This window comes from Pleurodeles waltl, chromosome 3_1 (assembly GCF_031143425.1).
Source record: "Pleurodeles waltl isolate 20211129_DDA chromosome 3_1, aPleWal1.hap1.20221129, whole genome shotgun sequence".
Classification (NCBI taxonomy): Eukaryota; Metazoa; Chordata; class Amphibia; order Caudata; family Salamandridae; genus Pleurodeles; species Pleurodeles waltl.
Window position 1 is genome coordinate 230,228,790 of NC_090440.1, and position 19,291 is coordinate 230,248,080.

The 19,291-nt window shown below is 40.7% G+C and overlaps 1 protein-coding gene across 12 annotated transcripts in view; it reads left to right on the top strand.

Moving 5' to 3' along the window:
• The window catches only part of CELF6 (CUGBP Elav-like family member 6), a 435,439-nt gene extending 416,888 nt beyond the window's left edge, over positions 1–18,551 (top strand). For all 12 annotated transcript variants that reach the window (XM_069222257.1, XM_069222258.1, XM_069222260.1 and 9 more), the window contains 3 exons: positions 5,652–5,795; positions 9,323–9,478; positions 12,172–18,551. In XM_069222257.1, coding sequence (XP_069078358.1) covers positions 5,652–5,795; positions 9,323–9,450 — 272 coding nt within the window. In that variant the 3' untranslated portion in view covers positions 9,451–9,478; positions 12,172–18,551. The remainder of the gene's footprint in view (positions 1–5,651; positions 5,796–9,322; positions 9,479–12,171) is intronic.
• The last annotated feature ends 740 nt before the right edge of the window (positions 18,552–19,291 follow it).

Sequence of the window (19,291 nt, forward strand, 5' to 3'; positions counted from 1 at the left end):
AGCTTTAATCTGCATCGCCATCGCCATTTCTTTCAGCTTTCTCTGCTTCAACTCAGTCTCGTCACTACAGTACTTTGCATACTGCAACACCTCATCAATTGGCTTTCCTCGCCAGCAAATCAAATGACTCTCAAGCATCTGGCTAATTTCAGGTTTCAATCCTTCCACAAATCTAAACTCAAAATGAATCATATCTTTCAGCTCAATTGTCTCTGCACCGTGGTAATGCTTGAACACCTGCAACAATCTTTCATTAAAGGCATGTATTGACTCCTTTGCTTCCTGAGGTGTCCTGTCTATTCTCTGCCAGTCAGTGTTTTGGGGCGAAATTCTCATCTTCAGGAATTCAATCACCTTGTAATAATATTTCATTACCTCAGGAGACGCGCATCTGTAACCTGAACTCTCTCTGGTTCTTTTGTTGGCCAATCTACTCTCCTCTTGCACTCCATCCACAAATTAGCCGCGACTACTATCTCTAATAGGGTGTTCAAGTCTTCCCAAAGGCACTTTGCAACTTTCACGAACCTGTCTGTCTGCTGGTACCATTCTACTGGTTTCTCTCTAAATCTGTGATAATCATTTGTGAACGACAGAATATCACCTCTGCTCCAAGGGACATAAACAAAATTCCCTCCTGGAATTTTTCTCATTGGTAAAATGTTCTCTGGATCCTTGTCCTGCTGCACATTTGCAGTTCGCTCTGCAGAACCCCTTTTTCTCTTATCTCTTTTCTTTACCCATCTCCCTCCCCATTTGTCTAATGCTTCCCAGGTCTGGGCACTTTGAAGTAACTCCTCCTTAAGGTGTGCCTTCATTCCGGCAGATCTCATGTGTTCAAAATCTTTAGTCTTAAAATCTAACCTTTAACTCCTTTTCAAATGTTTTGTTTTCTCTATTTCTATGCCGTGTTATCTGCCAGGTCTGCTAGCTTTTGATGCACATTGCTTACTTCCCTCGTAATCTTTGGGCACAGATATCTCAGTTCTGCTTCTGTGTAGGACTCTAACCTGTTCACATCCATAGTTCCCTCAATGAGCTCACCGCTTCCATCCCTAGTCTAGTATAATTCAAATACTCCTCTCCCTTAGGGGCACTCTGCTGGGTATTCAGCTTGTCTACCATTCAGACAATTGCTGGGCGGTCAAACCCTGCTTGAAGATGTTATTAACATGTGCCTGTGGCGCCTGTTGCATAAGTGTATTCGGGATCCTCGGTGTCAGTAATTGCAAGCTCTGACTAATGTTCGACCGTATCACAGTATCCGGAGCAACTCCGAATGTGCTAAGGTCTAGCAGTAATCGCGTTACTTCAAAAGTCTGTCCCACCGGAGAGACTACTCGGGAATACTCATTGAGTCCTCCTCTCATTGAATTCGGACTCAGGACTCCCTGCCCACTTGCTCTGTTATTCTCCTGTGCAAACAAAGGTACAATCGGACCAATGGTGACGGGTACAGATACAGCATCTGGGCTTGGTCTAACATTCAGGTTCTGTGGGAGTGTAATTCCCGCATTCTGGTTCACCAGTACAGACATATCTGACTGTGTCCGTGTTATCGGAGTGTATTTCGACATTACATGTGGCTGCGCTTGAGGCAGTGAAAGTGGAGTCGGTTCTGTCTGAACCAATATCGGTCTCAGGTAAGCCTGTCCTGTTGGCACCATTAGGTTTGTGGCCGTTTCCACAATGGGCACATCAGGATAAATTCTCGGGACACTTGACTGTGGCACATGATTCTGTGCTACCCGAGTAATAGGTATATTAGGACTACTCTGCATCAGACTCTGTATCACGTTCGTATTAAGCTGTGCTGGACTTATTGTTGTGTTAACTTGTGTCGGAGCCGAAGGATCAGCACTGATGCTCAGATAATTCTCATGTGCTGCATATGGTGGAGGCCGATTTCTCAATAACTGCAAAATAAACTTATCATCGTCTGACTCTTCCTCCAGTGTCAAAGATTTTCTAGCCTTCTCACTCTCGTAAGGGCTTCTGTTAGTCTTTCTGGTAGCTTTCCCTCCTTCTCTCACACTGTCGTGTGTAACTGCAGGAAACAACTTAATCCCCTGCACAGTCTCAGTTCTCCAAAACCTCTGGTCGTGATCACACTTATAATCTGCTAGTGTTTTTTCTGCCTTTCTCATTCTCCTCTCAAATTTCTGTTGCTGTTGTTGTCTGGCTAGATTGCCAATGCCTCGAACTGTGCTGGTCGCGGAGGGGGGGTTCAGATCATCCAGCACCCTCCTCAGAGTCTCTAAACTCCTTAAATTAAATGTTCTGTTTATCGGAAACGCTAGGCTCCCATCCTTCTCTGTCACTTTGCACCATTGCTCTAGCCAAAGACATGGCGCAGGGCCCTTCTCTTCGATTACAATGTAAGCTGGTGTACCTTTTGTCAGTGCAATATCCCCTATACTCGTTGTAATGTAGGTATCTCCACTTAAAGCACTCTTTGAAAAATTTCATTTTTGCGACCTTTATTTTATTCTAAATGAAACCAGGAAGTGACTTTTAATCCCAGAATTCTCTTCATCCACCTTCTTGACCGATCACGCGTCACGGACGGCTGCCAATCTGTGCGCGACCCATCTCACTAACCAACCTATCCCAGCGTGGCTCCAATGATGTCACACTCACACTCAAAGTCTTGCGGCTTGTCCTCCCAAACTCAGATTCACACAAAACTAATGCAAAATTATTGCGAGCACTAAACAAAATCAAAACCAAATTTGTCAGTTTACTACAGGTAAGGTAACACAATCGCTTAAGGAACTTTATGGATTTTTCACTGACAGTGTTTCGCTCTAACAGCTACTCCTTCTTTCTCAGTTTCCCTGACTCGCAATCAAAATTCGACCCACAAATTTCACTCTCAACTGATCAGTGGGTCTGTCCTGGTGCACATAGGACTCGCCGGATGTTAGTCGAAACATTCTCCCACTTGCTTTGACTCACACTCTGACTTGTCGAGTATGCCCGATCAACCTATTAAACCAGACAAATTACAACAAAAACCATGTGTCTCATACACTTTTCAATACACTCCGGTGTCTTAGACCACACAGGGTCCGTGTACCAACAACCACGTGGGCAAATTTGGAGCACAAAGCGCCACTCACACGTGAAGTTCGACCACTTCCCTATTCTCACACTGCGGAGTACGCACACTCCATCTACAACTTCATTTGGAGTACGTAAACTCCCTAAACCCTCACAAACATCACAATTCACCTGCAATTTGTATAAGCTGTGCAAGCGCAAAACCTACTTCATTTACACTATCACTAGAATGCTGAGAACATCCTGAACCAATCATTGGCAAGCTCCAAGATTCTGGGAAAGTCATTTTAAATACTTAGGGGCACAGTTTCTCTCCAATTTGTATAATTGGAAAAATAGTGATGATGAGCTCTTGAAAGTCAAAACCATGTACCAGGCCTCCATGGTGGGCTCTTAAGGAGACAAACCATCAAGCTGCTACCATCTCTGTTAGAGCGTCAGACCTTAATAAGTAAACTTACAAGGGAGACGCGAATAGGTAGATGAACCTTTTGATTCGCTTCAAGGTTTTCCCACCATATATCCCGTACACGCAGATCAATAATCAATAACAATAGTAATCAATAGGAGTCAGTAATTGTCACGCACCATGACCTTGCAGTCATGAATAACCACACCTACATATAAAAGTTAGAATATTTATTTCCCTATATTAACAATGCTAATGTCACAACGGTTAATCTCAAAATCAATTGATATACATACAGAAACAACACTGGCTGACCAAAGCGGCGAAAGAATTGCAGTCTAATCAAAGCTTGAGCTACTACACATTCTAAAATGACAGTACAAATTAATAGCAAGAATAACTGCGCAAAAGTAATAACATACATTTAGATTCAGCAAAGAAAAGACAACAAATGTTATTCCCTATATTGAACTACATTAGTGAGGACCCTAACTAATACCAGATTGGGATAGCATGTTTGGGCTTCATGCAAAACAACTAAGTCAACGCAAATTTTTAAAAACATCTAATTAGGACTCTATCAAAGTAGCGGTTGGTACCTAGAAACAAAAGCAAATAAACAAAGTAAACAACTTCACAGTCAATATACCTATCCTCAGTTTGGATCAGCAAGCTGTGACAGTCTTCATCCTCAGGACATCAGTCGGTCAACTAGTCATCAGGATTCAACATCAAAGTTCAGAAAAGGCAAAGTCTCTTTAAGCAATAAAGTTAGGCACGTCTCTTCTCAAGATGGTCAAGAAAGTAATGGCCTTACGGCAAGATAGAAAATGGGCAAATGGTGTATTATTCTCAGTGCAGTCCAGCTAAGTTAGATTTCCTAAAACCATTTCCCAAGTCCCTATCGGTCAAGGGATCGCATGTTCACACTTTGTCCAATAAAAACTAGAACTTCAAATCTACATTTCTACTAGTACATGGTTCATATGTCGATGATTGGCTCCTTTCGTACCGTTCTTATCATCCAGCACTCAAAATACATGAATATTCAATAATAATTTGTTTTTTTTTTTTAACTCAGCGTTAAGACCGGCACAAAAATCGCTGCCATGCGCCAACAAAGGCACCCTTGCACCATGGTGCAAGGGTGCCTGCATTGCGGGGATGATTGTTTTTGTGTAGGAAGACACACCTTCCTGCACAACAACAATCACAAAGGGTGTTTTCCTCTTTCTATGTGTGCTGCAAAGTGCTGTACACATAGAAAGAGGAAAAAACAGGGATAAATAATCTTATTTCTCCCCGTTGTGCCACCCTTACACCACCCCTGGTGAGGCGTAGGCTTTTGGCACATTCCCAGGTTTACAAACCTTGTAAACCTGAGAATGCGTCAAAATTCATGGGTGTTGCCTGGGAACACCTACAGCAGTACCTATGGAACGCCTCCCTGACGCACTGTAAGGCAACCCAACGACTTGCGCTGCGTTGCCTAACTCCATATCTACAAGGCCATGTAAAGCCACACTGAGTGGCTTTGTGTGGCCCTGTAGCTATGCCCCTGCAGCCTGCGCTGCCTTTTCATCACACAAAGTGACATTCTGGCTGCGCAGGCCACTTGTAAAAATGGGGCCAAAGTTTGGGAAATTAGGTTGTTGAATGGAAGCCAAGGGCTGAAACAACAGTCCTGTGATGTCATGGAATGCAGTGTCAAGCATAGATTTATAATCAAGCAAATCGTTTGTCCTGAACGTGGGGCTTCAGGGGAAGCTTGCGAGGAGCACCCATGACTGTCCATGGTTTGTACATTGTTAGCTACAGAACACATGGTTTAACCTTGGATGGGGCTGGCAGCACCTGAGTAATGAGATTGTAGCTGCAGCCCTGCATTTGAAGTAAAGGCTTTTAAAAGCGGATGCTGATTTTGCTACTAAATTACAGTAGTTCACAGTTAGGGGGGAGGGGAGAACCCATGGCCTAAGCGTGCATGATGTACTAAATAATATTTCCTATTTATGGTGGAAGTTAAAAATTTGACTAAATCCACAGTATGGTGAGAAAATATTACAATAAATAGACATCAATGTGAAAATCTGAATTAAAAATGTGAGTTTTTCTCAGGGCTGTGTGAGGTCTGGTAATTGATGGCTGTCCTTTGTTGTGTGCATGTGTGTCACCTCAGGTCCCGAAGGCTGTAACCTGTTTATTTATCACCTGCCCCAGGAGTTCGGGGATGCGGAGCTCATGCAGATGTTTTTACCTTTTGGCAGTGTCATCTCTGCCAAGGTCTTTGTGGACCGTGCCACCAACCAAAGTAAATGCTTTGGTAAGTAACCAGGGCCCATTTTGTTTAACTGCTACAGGGGTTTTCTACTAGGTTAGAATTCTTTTCAATGCTTGGTAGTCACAGTAGGCATAAAAATCAGGTTCTGCATGGCTCTCATAGAGAGCCATTATCATGAATGACTGTATTCTGATACCAGTAGTTCACTGCTATGATGTGCAACAATGAGTTACAAAACTTGCTCAGTTGTTATGTCATAATACAGTTCCTGGCTGCTTTGTCTGGGCTCCCAGGGAGCCTTGCAGACCAGCAATGGAAAGCAGGGAGCACAGTTCCTTGAGGGGAAGGAAGTCACAGAGAGTGGTTGGGTTGTTTATTATGTGTGTTATGTTATGTAAGACTCCCTCATTATTCCTCTGCCCCTGAATAGCAGTTGCAAGCAGGGGCAGATGATTTTGGGTGCCATAGCAACATAAAAGTATAGATGGGTAAAAGTGAAGCACGGATGTTTCTCACCCCAAGGGTCTGGGTGACATCATAGACAACCCGAGCATTGTTGTTGTTGTCTTTTTGATGCCACTCAGAACCCCTCGGTGAAAAACATCCCTGTAATTTACTGTTAACCATCTATAATTCTATATGTTATAGAGGAATCAACCAAAAGGGCTGGTTGTGTCATGACTTGTGACGTAGAGAATGAAGTAACAGGCAAGCCTTCCAACTTTCACAGACTTGCATCCACACTCTTACGTGTTAGTGTTTCCTCTTGCATTTGCCATGTTTTCTTTTGCAATGTTTCCCTCTACAAATAATCTTTACTCAGTGTTAGCCTAGGAGAGAGGAATAGCATTTCACATTTTCCCTAAAATCGCATATATTTTTTCTTCGAAGTGTTGGACCATACAGAGCCAGATGATTTTTATGTACTTGCCCTGCAGTTTACCACAATGACATCAAAGGTTTTGTTATTTAATCAACAGTACCACTCATATAATGTTTAAAAAACTAAAGACATCCAGCAAAATGTATAAATAAAACTACCTATAATTTGATGTATAGTTTATTTGAGTCCTTGCAAATTCTCCAATTACATTTTCTTACCTGGAGCTTTAGTGATGCCAGACTCCTAATTACAGGTTTCAACATTTTGTTTAATAAAAAACATCCTTCTCGTCTGTTAACCAGCTTAATTTTATTGCACGTCCTCCAATCATTTCTTAAATGTTGCAAGCCTTTACAAAATGCTGGTCTTAACAATTTTTTTGCCTTGTTGCCATATTTATAAATCCAAAATAAATAGGACTTTTGTGCTACAAGGCGCATCATTGTGTGTTTGTGTTGTTAACTCATTCCAAAGATCCGAAGTTACCAATTGTGTAAGGAAAAACACGACTGTTCGTAATCCAAAAAAGTACATGAATGTTTCCTGATGTGCCATTATATTTCTGGTTGTTTGCCAGAACTCCATTCTCATCAGAGCTTGTGGGGCAGAGTGCCTGAAACCAAAACATTTCTACAAAAGATTTCGTTATGAATAACCATTTTCTGATTCCATTTTGCATTGCCCCACATCTTTAATTATCATGTTCTGTAGTCCATTGCAATTTTGTTATCTTGTCATGCCTTGGTTTCTTTGAATGCTTTCCCCTGAAATTTAGTTTCGTTTCGTTTTTATAGTATCAAAGTTAGTTTTTCTGAGAATATAATTTAAGGTATACATATACTATGCAAACTAAATTTAGATGAACTCCTTCAGGAATCTCGTGTTTCATTTTTGTAATATAGTGAATTACTATCCAATTCTGAACAAGATCCTTTTAAGAGCACTATCTCGGAGTTCTCATAAAGCTGCAACTTAGCAGCCATGGTTACCATCTTCAGTGCTGTCTGTAGTAATAAGGATTAGATAAAGGTTGCGTATTAACTGTCCAGTTATCAGAAGTGATAAGGCAAGACATTCAGAAGGTAACTATGCAGGCTGATCCCCAGCTTGATTAGTGTTTTAGAAAGATCTCTTAAAATAGATGCTCTCTTGAATCGCTTATAGATCCAGGATCTAAAGGTGAAAATGGAAAGCAGAGTAAAAGTGGGAAGGAATTTGGGATGAGTCAAGGAATGTAAAGGTAAGATCGATACAAACACAAATCTGTTTCACAAGTTGCATCTGTCCTTCAAAAAAAAGAATGTGGATTTGGTTTGATAATAATAGAATTGTCATTCTGTACCTTGGTTAAATCATAATTTGAGTGGAATTCATGCAGTCAGCATACTAAAACCGTGTGTGGACTAAGTTCTTCAGCAATTCTTAGTTTGACTTCCATAAATAACCAATATATTTCACAAATTTCACAAATACAGGTCCCCGAATGCATTGGGTTAAAATGGAACTGGACCGTCTTGCCTTTAAAGCAAAGAGTGCTTGTAGTGCACAAACAATTTACAATGCACAGCCTTGAGGCATGGTGTAATCTCAGCCTAGCATCATAGCCGTTGAAAAATTGGCCAGGTGGATTTAGCTGAAGGATATCAATATATCCATGCTCAAAGCATTCCAAAGTGCAAACGATTTGCCTCTTGCATGTGAGAAATTATACTGATCAACCTCTTGCCAGTGTTTTTTACTTCTTAACATAGGGGTAGTACCCACACTGCCTGCTTGCATAGGAAAGATGCCTATTCCTTTGGTAGAACTGCCCTGTTTTATCGTTGGTGTGCTAAATATACCACATAAACTATTGATGAAAGGTTTTAACTCTCAAAATTGTACACCAGGAGTCCAAAATAGGATTAACAATCCATCTGCAGATTCATCTCTTTCCGGCCTTTTAAGTTCCATTACCTTTGTTCATGAGCTACGGTCACCCAAATTCACTCTGCTTTCCGTAATCATCATCTGGATGCCTTCTTGTTTTCTAAATCAGTCTGATTTTACCTAGCACCCACTTCTCAGATCTATAAACTTGCAAGGCTATACTAATCCCATATTTCTATCAGTTGGATATAGAAATGAATGTCAGACATCCCCAATTTTTCTCAAAAATTGGTCTAATAATCCTAATTACTTCATTCTCTGAGCAAGTGATGTTTTATGACCTTCCTTGTCCGCCATATTCTTTTGATCAATTGAATTGCTTGATAGACTTGTGTGGCCAAGCCTTTACCCTCATTATTCTTATCAATAGATTCACATATACTGCTCCTTCTATTGATCCCAAAGACAAGTTTGTTCTCCTTCTACATTCATCTCTGCAACAGATGGGACCCCGTAAAGCCAGAAATGGGTACCCATATGTTTGCAGTACATGAGGGTAGTAGTATTCCTTCAGAATATAGAATTGTGCCACCCAATGCTGCACCAGGGGCCTCTATGTGCAACCAGGTGCTGACATAACTAGCAATAAGTAAAAAAAATAACTCAACTGCAATATAGTGCATAAGTCTCTGGTGCTTTTTTGGTTTAGTGATTAAATATGTGTCCTTCCTTCTTTGTCCCATTTTTTCTCATTCCACCACCTCCTTTCACTCTACCCGGTTCCCATTTGTGTTCCTTGACCCTACCCTCTCCCCAGGTTTCGTCAGTTTTGATAATCCAAGTAGCGCTCAGGCAGCCATTCAATCCATGAACGGCTTCCAGATTGGAATGAAGAGGCTAAAGGTCCAACTAAAGCGTCCAAAAGATGCCAACAGGCCCTACTGACCCCTGCTCACAATGGCCATACAAGCAGGTAAGAAGACATGGGCAGAGCAAAGCATCCTTTGTGGAGGTGAGAAAAAGCAAGGATGAGGTGGCAGTGGAGATTCGTGAGGAGAAAGAATTGGAATCAGTCAGCCCACGGACTTTGTTTCTTTGGCCATAACAGAGGTTGATTGGCTTTAATTTCTCCTGCATGCTAAGGCTACAAGGCAATGAATGGGTCTGTTTACATGCCCTTCCCAATGCATTCTCGGACTTTAAACTATCCTGTTGAGATACCCAGTTTTTATTGAATGTGCTTGTCATTTTGTCAAGGTGTTGGGAATTAAATTGTGGCAAGGAAATCACACCATCAATTTCAGTATAACTGCAGTGTGGAAAGATAACCAGAAAGCAGGTTTCTTTAATGGGAGATTGTAATTATTCAGGCAGTGAGCTCTTAGTATTCATACTCTAAGCCCCTAGAGTGTGACTACAGTGTCCAAAATCTGTGCCTGCAGTCTGTGCTACTGGACGTGTAGATGACATCCTGCTCTAATGAGTGATGGCAAGGCTGTGAATAGCCCCAACTCCACCATCCACCCTCACACTTCCTGTCAGACTGTGTTCCCTTGGTTGGCACCATTTGTCAAGTATCTACTGACGTCTCTATCAAACCACCAATAATACTGCCCTTATTTACCTTTCATTCCATCCACAAACTCTAAACTCACTTTTCTTCACTTACAGCACGCACCAAGTGAACTCATTTGGAACCCAGGGCTACCAATCCATTATCTTCCATGGACATACATCCTTGTGTTCAATTCTTTCGCCATCTACCCATATTCCTACCTTCGATGCTCTTCATCTCTATTCTATTCATATGTCCACCACCCACAGAGGACCCCAAGATCTTTTGATTCTTACTTATATCACATCAAATTAATCCTTAGCATTTATCTAAGGATGTAAACTTCATCCACTTGAGTAATGAGTTCACGTAGATGGGTTCCCATTATACACCACCTAACAGAGGAGTTGTTTAATGGCCAGTTTAGTGCCTGGCAGGTTGCATAACTGCTTTAAATGTGACAGTGCAACAGCCCATGTGAGAGAGTACTGTATGATCACTTCTTTACACAAGCTGATTGCAAATTAGACTGATTTTGCTATGAAATAAACTCCCTATGCAAACTCTTTAGTAATATAGTGCCAACACTCAAGGTTGTTTGCCTAAGCTTTCTTCACCAGTCAAAGAACTTTGTTCCACCACTGAGCTGAGATAATATATTTAGAAAATAATTTCTCCATGAGGCTGGTTAAGCACACAAGAAAGTACAATAATAAACAATAGAGAATATACACTGGCGACTACACTCCCCGAACATGATTATGGGCCTGATTTGGAGTTTGGCGGACGGGGTTACTCTGTCACAAATGTGATGGATAGCCCGTGCACCATATTACAATTCCCTTAAATCCTATGGACATCATAAGATTTCCATCACATTTGTGATGGAGTAACCTGTCTGCCAAACTCTAAATCAGCTCCTACGTCTTTGAGAGAATACATAACACATTGGAAGACATTACCCATCCTGCATGATGATCAAACCTTCAATGGGAGATACAACATTGTACACTGAATTACAGGGTAGAGGTAATAAGCAGCACGTTTTTACCAATTCTATATGCTAGTTCCACCCACAAGCGTATATGCCACATAAAATTATCCACCCTATGTGCTGGGTAAACCAATGGGAGCATATACTTCAATACATTACTCATCTCGCAAATTAAAGCTGTAAAGCTAACCCTCAATCCAGCTCTAACCCTTACTCTTCTACTAATCCTAATCGCCTACCCTTAACCTGTTATAACCACTTACTTTTTTAATAAACAAAACAAAACTCCGCAAGTTTATTTATTTTTTGCCTGTATTACCTCAATAAAAAAGTGTCATTATCATTTTTAAATGTATTTCCACATGGGTTTCTTCGTTTCAGATGATTCTGTTCCACCAGCTTTTACTTCCTCTCTATCTTTCAGTGTCCTCTCCTTTTTTGTATTCTTATTGGTTTAATAAATCCATACAGAATTGAAATCACTAAATGTAGTTTAATTCTATAGCATTCAGTTCATCCAATGTAAAATCGAACATATCTAAACCTATTCTTTGTTAGTTAACACACCAATAACTATAAATTGTACTAATAGTGCATTATCAGTAAATGACCCTATTAATTAAAACCTGCTTCACAGTACATTTCCACTTGCTGTTCTACTTCCAGCATATGAAGGCATTTCTTGTAACACTCCATAATTTTAACATTCTTCCATTTCTCCCAATTTGCAATTTCTCTACCCAAGCTAGATAATTGTGAGCCGGTTCCTCCAATTTTCTTTTAATTTCTTCTAGATTACCACTGCTGTCTACCCATCTTTAGCCTCTCCGTTTAATTGTGTTCCTCTTTACACACCTACCTCATATTTACCTTGCAGCTTCCCCCTCCTGCCTTTAATTACCATACTTTGGTTTCTACCTTGTGCCTACTCTTTTTCACTTCTTCCCTCTTCTTTCTTACTCACTCCTCCCCTTGCCGTTTGATAATTACTCTAATTTCCTGTTACCCTTCCGGTCGCTTTCTTCCAAGTTTCTCTTGGAAGGGAGCGACGGAACACAGCCTCACTTTTTGGTCTACTTGGCTTCAGTAATATCTTTGTCTTTCTTATGTTTTGCAGATTGGATGCCTTGCCATTTGTGAATGCACCTCCTGTTGGCCAAATTGCAGTTATTTCTTACTTGTAAACACTCTTTTCTGGTGGCAGAAGGTCTCACCGAAGGACACCCGCACCGTTGGAACTAAGGACAGGCCTTCACACCAGTGCTTGAGACAATAATGCCTGTTGCTACTGCTTACCTTTTTCGAATTTCAACAATGCAACTTTGAGAGAGACAGAAAATGTAACCTGCCATTGAAGACATACACAAGCAGGCCTTGCACCTGAGCTTTTCAAAGACTTCGTAATCTAATCTCTGGCCTCTGAAGCAGATCGACAAGGGAATAGGGAGCGAATTTACTTAAGACACACCTGCCAAGCCAAGTGGAAATTTACAACGCTAGGCAAATTGATATTTTGTTGCCCATCATGGGGACATTTGCTGCTTGTAGGGCAAATCTGGTGCTTCTGTGCTGGAGGTGTTCTAGACAGCTACCTAGTTCTGCCTTGACCTAGAACCAGCCCTGGTGGAGAGCCAAGTTTGAACAGGAGACAACCAAAGCCAGTGAGACTTCCTCCTGTGGTCATGTGCCTAAAACATGGATATCAACATTTTGCCTACACAGGATTTGAAACACCCCACAGGAAAACACAACAAACAATAGCTATTACAAATGATATGTCTATATATATATAAGTACACAAATATATATAAACATATACATATATACATACATATGCTTTTCATATATGAAGATGTATTCCATCAGGGCACAGAATTGCCTCCAATTGGTAACTGGAGCTCAGATCTACCTTCTTCAAAGTCATATCATTCCGAAGAGTGGAGGGACCAAAGGACTATCATTTTGTAATTATATAGAAATAGCATATATAAATTAGAAAAAGTTAATTAAAATAAGGTGTAAAAGACAAAAAATACAGAAAAAAGTTCTAAAAGTCAAAACTTGAAAAAAAACAGGAGGAAGGAGGGAGATGAAATGTCGAATATGTTTTCGGTGCATTTGTATTGTTGCCAATTGCAGGGCCCAATGGCTGGCTGAATAGTGCCCGATGGGATGGGGCTTGAAAAGAGCATTATCTTAATACTTACCCCTTGTGATTGGCAAACCAACCACTCAAAGATTGTTATAATCTTTTTTATGTAGCTGAAAATCTGTAATAATAGAAGATGTTAGTGTTACCCAATTTAATCATGCAAATTCTTTGGCCTCAGAAGGCTAAAAAGCTGAGCCGGTATTCAAAGCTAAGACCTACATATAGATCTCTTCAATGGGGAGCATGAACCCACTTGGCTAGATTACCAGCTTCTTATATTCTTAGGTTAATTAATGTACAGTCCATGCGTTGAATATTTACTGTTACAGGATTATTACTTTTGTTCACTCTTTTCCCCACTTGAGTCCAAATCCCCACTGCAAAGCCACAGTGCATCCACTACTCATGAAGTACCAAACCTCAACTAGAATCATTCATTCAGGGTACGTCACCATCACTAGAGGGTTCAGATTACAGTTCAAGTTGAGTTTCTCACTTTGACATTTTTATCAACAGCTGTCACATTGGTCAGTCAAATCAGGATACCTCGCTGTAGAAGAAAAGTAATATATTGAGCATTTATACATTACCATAAACTGAAATGTCTGCTAGTGTTTAAATGATCTTGATAAGATTTGAACCTGTGAACTGAATGTTACAACCTGTTGAGATACCATACATCAAATATTTGAAACAAGTTTTCTCACTAAAGATAATTCTTTACCTTTATGAGGCTTTCATTTTGAATAAGCCTTCAAGTGAAGTCTGAGGAATGAATCTCCTCGGCTAGACACAAAAAACACAAGAAATCAGGACTTTTGTAGACTGGGAAAAAACTGCAAAAATGCTAAAACCAAAATATTCTGCATTCGTGCTCCAAGAATCTGGAACAGCTTGCTCATCAGCTAATCCCCTGCAACTCAGAAATTATACAAAATTCAACCTCTTCAAGAACATTACAACTCAAAACAATTGGGACAAAAACCTATTTGTATTATATCATCCATAATCTTTCTCCCTATTGTAAATGATCCAGAATTGTATCTATGGGTTCATGTTCAGGGCTCTGTTGCTCTCGTTCTTGTTTCATGCTGACACCCAAATTTTCATCCGGCTTGACCAAAACCCTTCATCCTTTATGGAATTTCTTTTTGGTTGCCTCAAAGGGGTGCAAAGATAGATGTCCGACAACCTTTTAAAGCCAAATGCAGAATTATTAGTGGTAGGCATTACAAATAACAGTGGCACAATTTTAACTGGCCGATTAGCCTGTGCCGCTCTCCCGCCATCACCAGCATTAAGCTCCAGGCTCAACGTGCAATCCTGTATAATGAACTCTCCTTGGAACCTCATGTTAATGTGATCTGCAGCCACATTTATAACACCCTATATCACTTAATAAGGGTTCTTGCCTTCCTGCAAGACAAACTCCACCCAAGAGTGGTCTCCACTTGTGTGCCATCTAACAGTGATTACTGCAATGCCCTGTTAAGGCTCCCTGCAGAGTTAAAGCTGGAGTTACAAAAGATTCAGAATACGGCCTTTAGACTACTGTGCCACGTTAGAAGATTCGGTAATGTTTCTGAATTGCATAGGAAACTACCTCCGTTGACAATAGAGGATTAAATCCAAATGTGTTTGCATTATAAAGCTTTCCATCAATTAGTTATGTACCTCTTCTTTGTGGAGGCACTATGCTTCACCTTGTGTGTTGTGCTCAGGTCAATTATTGCTGCAATTCCCAGCTGTAAAAATGTTGAGAAAGGAAGTTTGACTTTTAGGAACCTCTGAGCAAAACTTTAAAACAGTGGTTCCCAACCTTTTGACATCTGCGGACCCCCACCTTATCATTTCTGGAACCCAGGGACCCCCACTGAGTCATTATTAGAATTGGGGGACCCCCTACTGAGTAATTACTGAAAGCTGGGGACCTAATCTGTTAATATTATTTAATTTTCTAAGCAGTTGCGGACCCCCTGAGGAGGCTTTGCGGACCCCCAGGGGTCCCCGGACTACAGGTTGGGAACCACTGCTCTAGAATCAACTTCCTTTGCAGCTGAACAAATATCAAATTTCTTTCTCCTTGGGAAAGAGCTTTTTTTCTTCTTGGTGACCGTGCACTTAACAATGAGTAAGTCAGACTAATTCAAATAGATTGGGCATGGACAAAACTATTCTAAGGTTCTGTTGACCTATACACCCATTAGGGATGACACCAACATGAAAGAGGTTTGCCATTTATCTTAATACGGTAAAGGGCCCCATGTTGTGCAAATGTTTCTCATCAGGTATGGTCAGTGTACTATATGAGGTGGGCAGATGCTAATATGTTTTGTCACATTTGGGTTAGGACTTTCATCTTCGGTAGTTTTATAAGGAACTTTACATGAGGTGTGTCTATCAGGATTGTATAAACCTCACATGGGCTACCATTTTGACAGTTGACAACTTCATGAGAGCTTATAAACTACGAAATCACCCAGGGACACTGTTCAACTCTTAAAGAGGTGAGACTTTGCTCACCCCATCAGCGTGTAAGTAGATTTCTCCAAAAAGATTATTTTCTAGGCACACTAAATTCAACATGCTGCTAAAAAACCCAATTTAAATCCTGTGTCTCAAAATTTAGGCCGATTAGTAATCTGCCTCTCATCGGCAAAATCATGCACAAACTGGGGAGTGTCATGATGGGCCTCAGAATGCTGTTTTATGCACATGCAGTGCATAAAGGTACTTGATTTAACCCAATATGTCTCTGAATTAGTACATGTTTTTAGATAGCACACCTCTGAAGCAGAAAGGGGTAAACCTTGCTCACTGTGTCTGAGCTGCATCACCAGAAAATCAAGCTCTGACTAGGCCATGTTAGTAGGAATCTTAATCAACTGCAGGACAGACTGTCTATTCAAATCTCTCAGCAGAGGCCCTAGCTCATCTATAGAGGGTTCAAAATGCAGCAGCATGTGCAGTAGTAATAGTCTTAATAAGTGGATCATGGTTCCTAAGCTGGGAGGTCCCTGTACAGGCTGCCAGTAACAGACCAGGTTAGATTTAAAAGGACTTGCTGGATGTACACGTGTTACCATCAGTTAGATCCATCTGTCTTAAATCAAAGGATCTCACCCAAAATACCTATTAGTGTAGGTTTAAACTGAAGTCCAAGGATGGTAGAGCTTTTTTGATGGCAGGTCCAATATGGTGGAACTCTCTTCCTTTATCTATTAGAGCAATGTCGATGTTAGAAGGTTTAAGAGAGGCTTTGAATTAGGTATTTTAGAACAAATAAATGCCATTATTCATTCATTCACCTTGTCTTTGAATGGTCATGACTTGGCTTAGCCCTTGGAGGAAAGTGTACAGCCGGCTTCATTGGAATGGTGCCTTAATGGGATGTCTCCTGATATGGCTCTATTATTGGACATCATCAGGCTATCATGTGAGATGGTGTCCTAGCCAAGCATAGGTCTTAACATGCAATAGATCTAGCAGGAGCAGACTTTTGATATTCTCCTAACACACAGGCAGGTACTGTACCTGAAATTACAATGTCTTGGCTTATAGTTCTCTGGCCAGACTCTGTTGCCAGGTTGCTGGCTCCAGGATGGACTTAAGGAATTGTCCCTTTAGGGCCGGATAAAGCCATTGTTAGAAACATATCCTCTTTCTTTCTGTATCATGTAGATGATTGAGGGCTATAAGGAAAACGTTTTCTTTTAAACAGCCAGGATTTGTAATATAACAGATAGTGCAGCAGCAAATATTCACCTTCTTAATTGGGAGCTTGGAACATAAACTAGACACCCATTTCTGTTGGATCCAACCTGCTACCTCCTTCAAACCTTGAGATGTCATTTATACTCCAATAGGAGCTAGGACAATGTACTTTAGCTTTCACAAATTGATATCTCTATTCATGGGCCAACATGGTTTTACCCCTACTTCAAGCCTTTTCCCTAGATTTGTTTCTTGTTTGACTTAACCTTTGGTGTGTTTCATGTAACAAATTAGGTATCAGATTTCTCTTTGACCCTTTTTCCATCAATTGACCGAAATCAGTTTCCTGACAATTCTGTGATTCATTTCGCCATTTAATAACCTTTTATCTGCTGCCAGGAAGATTCCCCTATAATCCATTTCATGTCAGAATTCCTGAAAATTGCATGTTAGATGCCCTTTGATCCATTTCTGATCACATTCGCTATAATCTATCTCCAGTCCTACTATCTTTATCTCTTTTTTGTCAGATTCCATGTGATCTAGTTCTGGCCATAGTCTGTATGAACCATTTCCTGTCTAATGCCCTCTGTTCTATTTTCGTCAGAATAGCTGTAGATCTATGCCTCTTGCGATCGCTATTTCGTGCCAAATTCACTGTAGCTCATTTAATTTCCTCAGAGATTTTTTTACTCAGAATCCTGCCATTATTTTTGGGCCAATTGTCTCCATTTCGTATCTAGTTTTCAAACTCTGAAGGGCCAGTAATCAAAAGACATGTGATTTGAGGTTTTGAGCCAAAGGTTCATCAATTTAATAGAGATGATTCCCAAAAGTGAGACTGCATTAACATCAAGAACACTGTTGAGGGTTATCCTACAAGGTATTAGAATCACAGCCAGTAAGGATCCTGAGGTTTCCTGTAATCCATGGCAGTCAACATAGGCCCAGAGGCTAGAATCTAAGCCACATTTTCAAGATCTCTGTATGAAACAAATTTACATGCAATTATTTTAAATGCAACTGATGTACATTGTCTCTGGTTATACTGAAATCTTACACCTCCAGGAAATATGCTGAAAACAACTACTGTAAGTCACTTTCTTACAGAGCATTTGTAATCCTTCCAGTCAAATAGTCATTTTCCAGGCTCAAGCTTTCACTTTCAGTTGAGACCATCACGTTTCAAGGTGGATTGCCTTAAATGCACAGGCTCACACCAGAAACATACTTTACCTGCACTGTGCCGAATTTTAGTCATTGTAATATGGAATTATGGAGGAGAAGCAATGGACAGATGCATGCAGGAGATGGGGAATTGGAGACTGTGTAGGGGCCATCAGTACTGAAAGAGGGTGCTGAAGCTTGTGTTTGCCTTCTCTGATTTCCTGCGCCATTCAGCCAGTCACTTGGCCCTCATCCCATTCCCGTAGTTCCTTGTAGCTTTTCCTAGAATTTTAGGGAGGATTGACTGTGTAGATGATTAGCATTTTCCTTAGGGGAATCCTCCTTTTCAAGCGACAATCGACTTCAGTGACCTGTATAAGTGACTTTCTTTTATAAAAAAAACAAAAAAACATGTAATACAGAAGAGTCTACATTCAAGATAAAGAGCTATTTATTAAATTCAAGGACAATTTGTTCAATGCTAGTCCTGAAAAATTCCTACTCTTATAAATGTCCCTGATTATGAATTGCACGGCACAGGGGTGCTAATATTACCATTTACAAGTTTTTGTCTCTGAAGTGGGAAATAACATGTACTTTGATTTAACAGGTCATTTTCTGCATGTGCGTTTACCCATTAAGAAGCCGTTCGGCTCTCGTTTACTACCTGGACCCTGATTACAAGTCAGGAGGAATTATGAGTGGTGATTAACTGTGCAGACCTGGATTTACCAGGTGGAGTTTTGCATGGACGTCCCAATTCTTTATGGTTTAAATCACATATATATCACTTCCTCTGAGCAAGTGGTAAATTTATACAGGAGGCCTGTATGGGGCAGAAGTTGTGGAATGGGGGTAGGGAGGTTGTAAGTGGGAAGGAAAGGCCTTTTCTTGGCAGAGGAGAGCCTGTTTCCCCGTGCCTTTGTGGACGTTTGGACAGGTGCCTTGGACTCAGTCCAGGCTTCAATGAAGCCCCTGCCCATTGTAGTTTTACCTGTCCACTTACAATTGTGGGGAGTTAAAATCCACAAGGAAATTTCTCTACTCACAACTTGTAATTGTGGTGGGGCTTTATAGAAGGAGTTTAACTCTGCTGCGAAGTGGGGGAATTACAGGCGGCTATACATGCCTGACTCAAATCAGTCAGATTTTTGAAGCCACGCAAAACTACTTTGCGTGTCTTTGAATGGCTTTCAAAAATCTG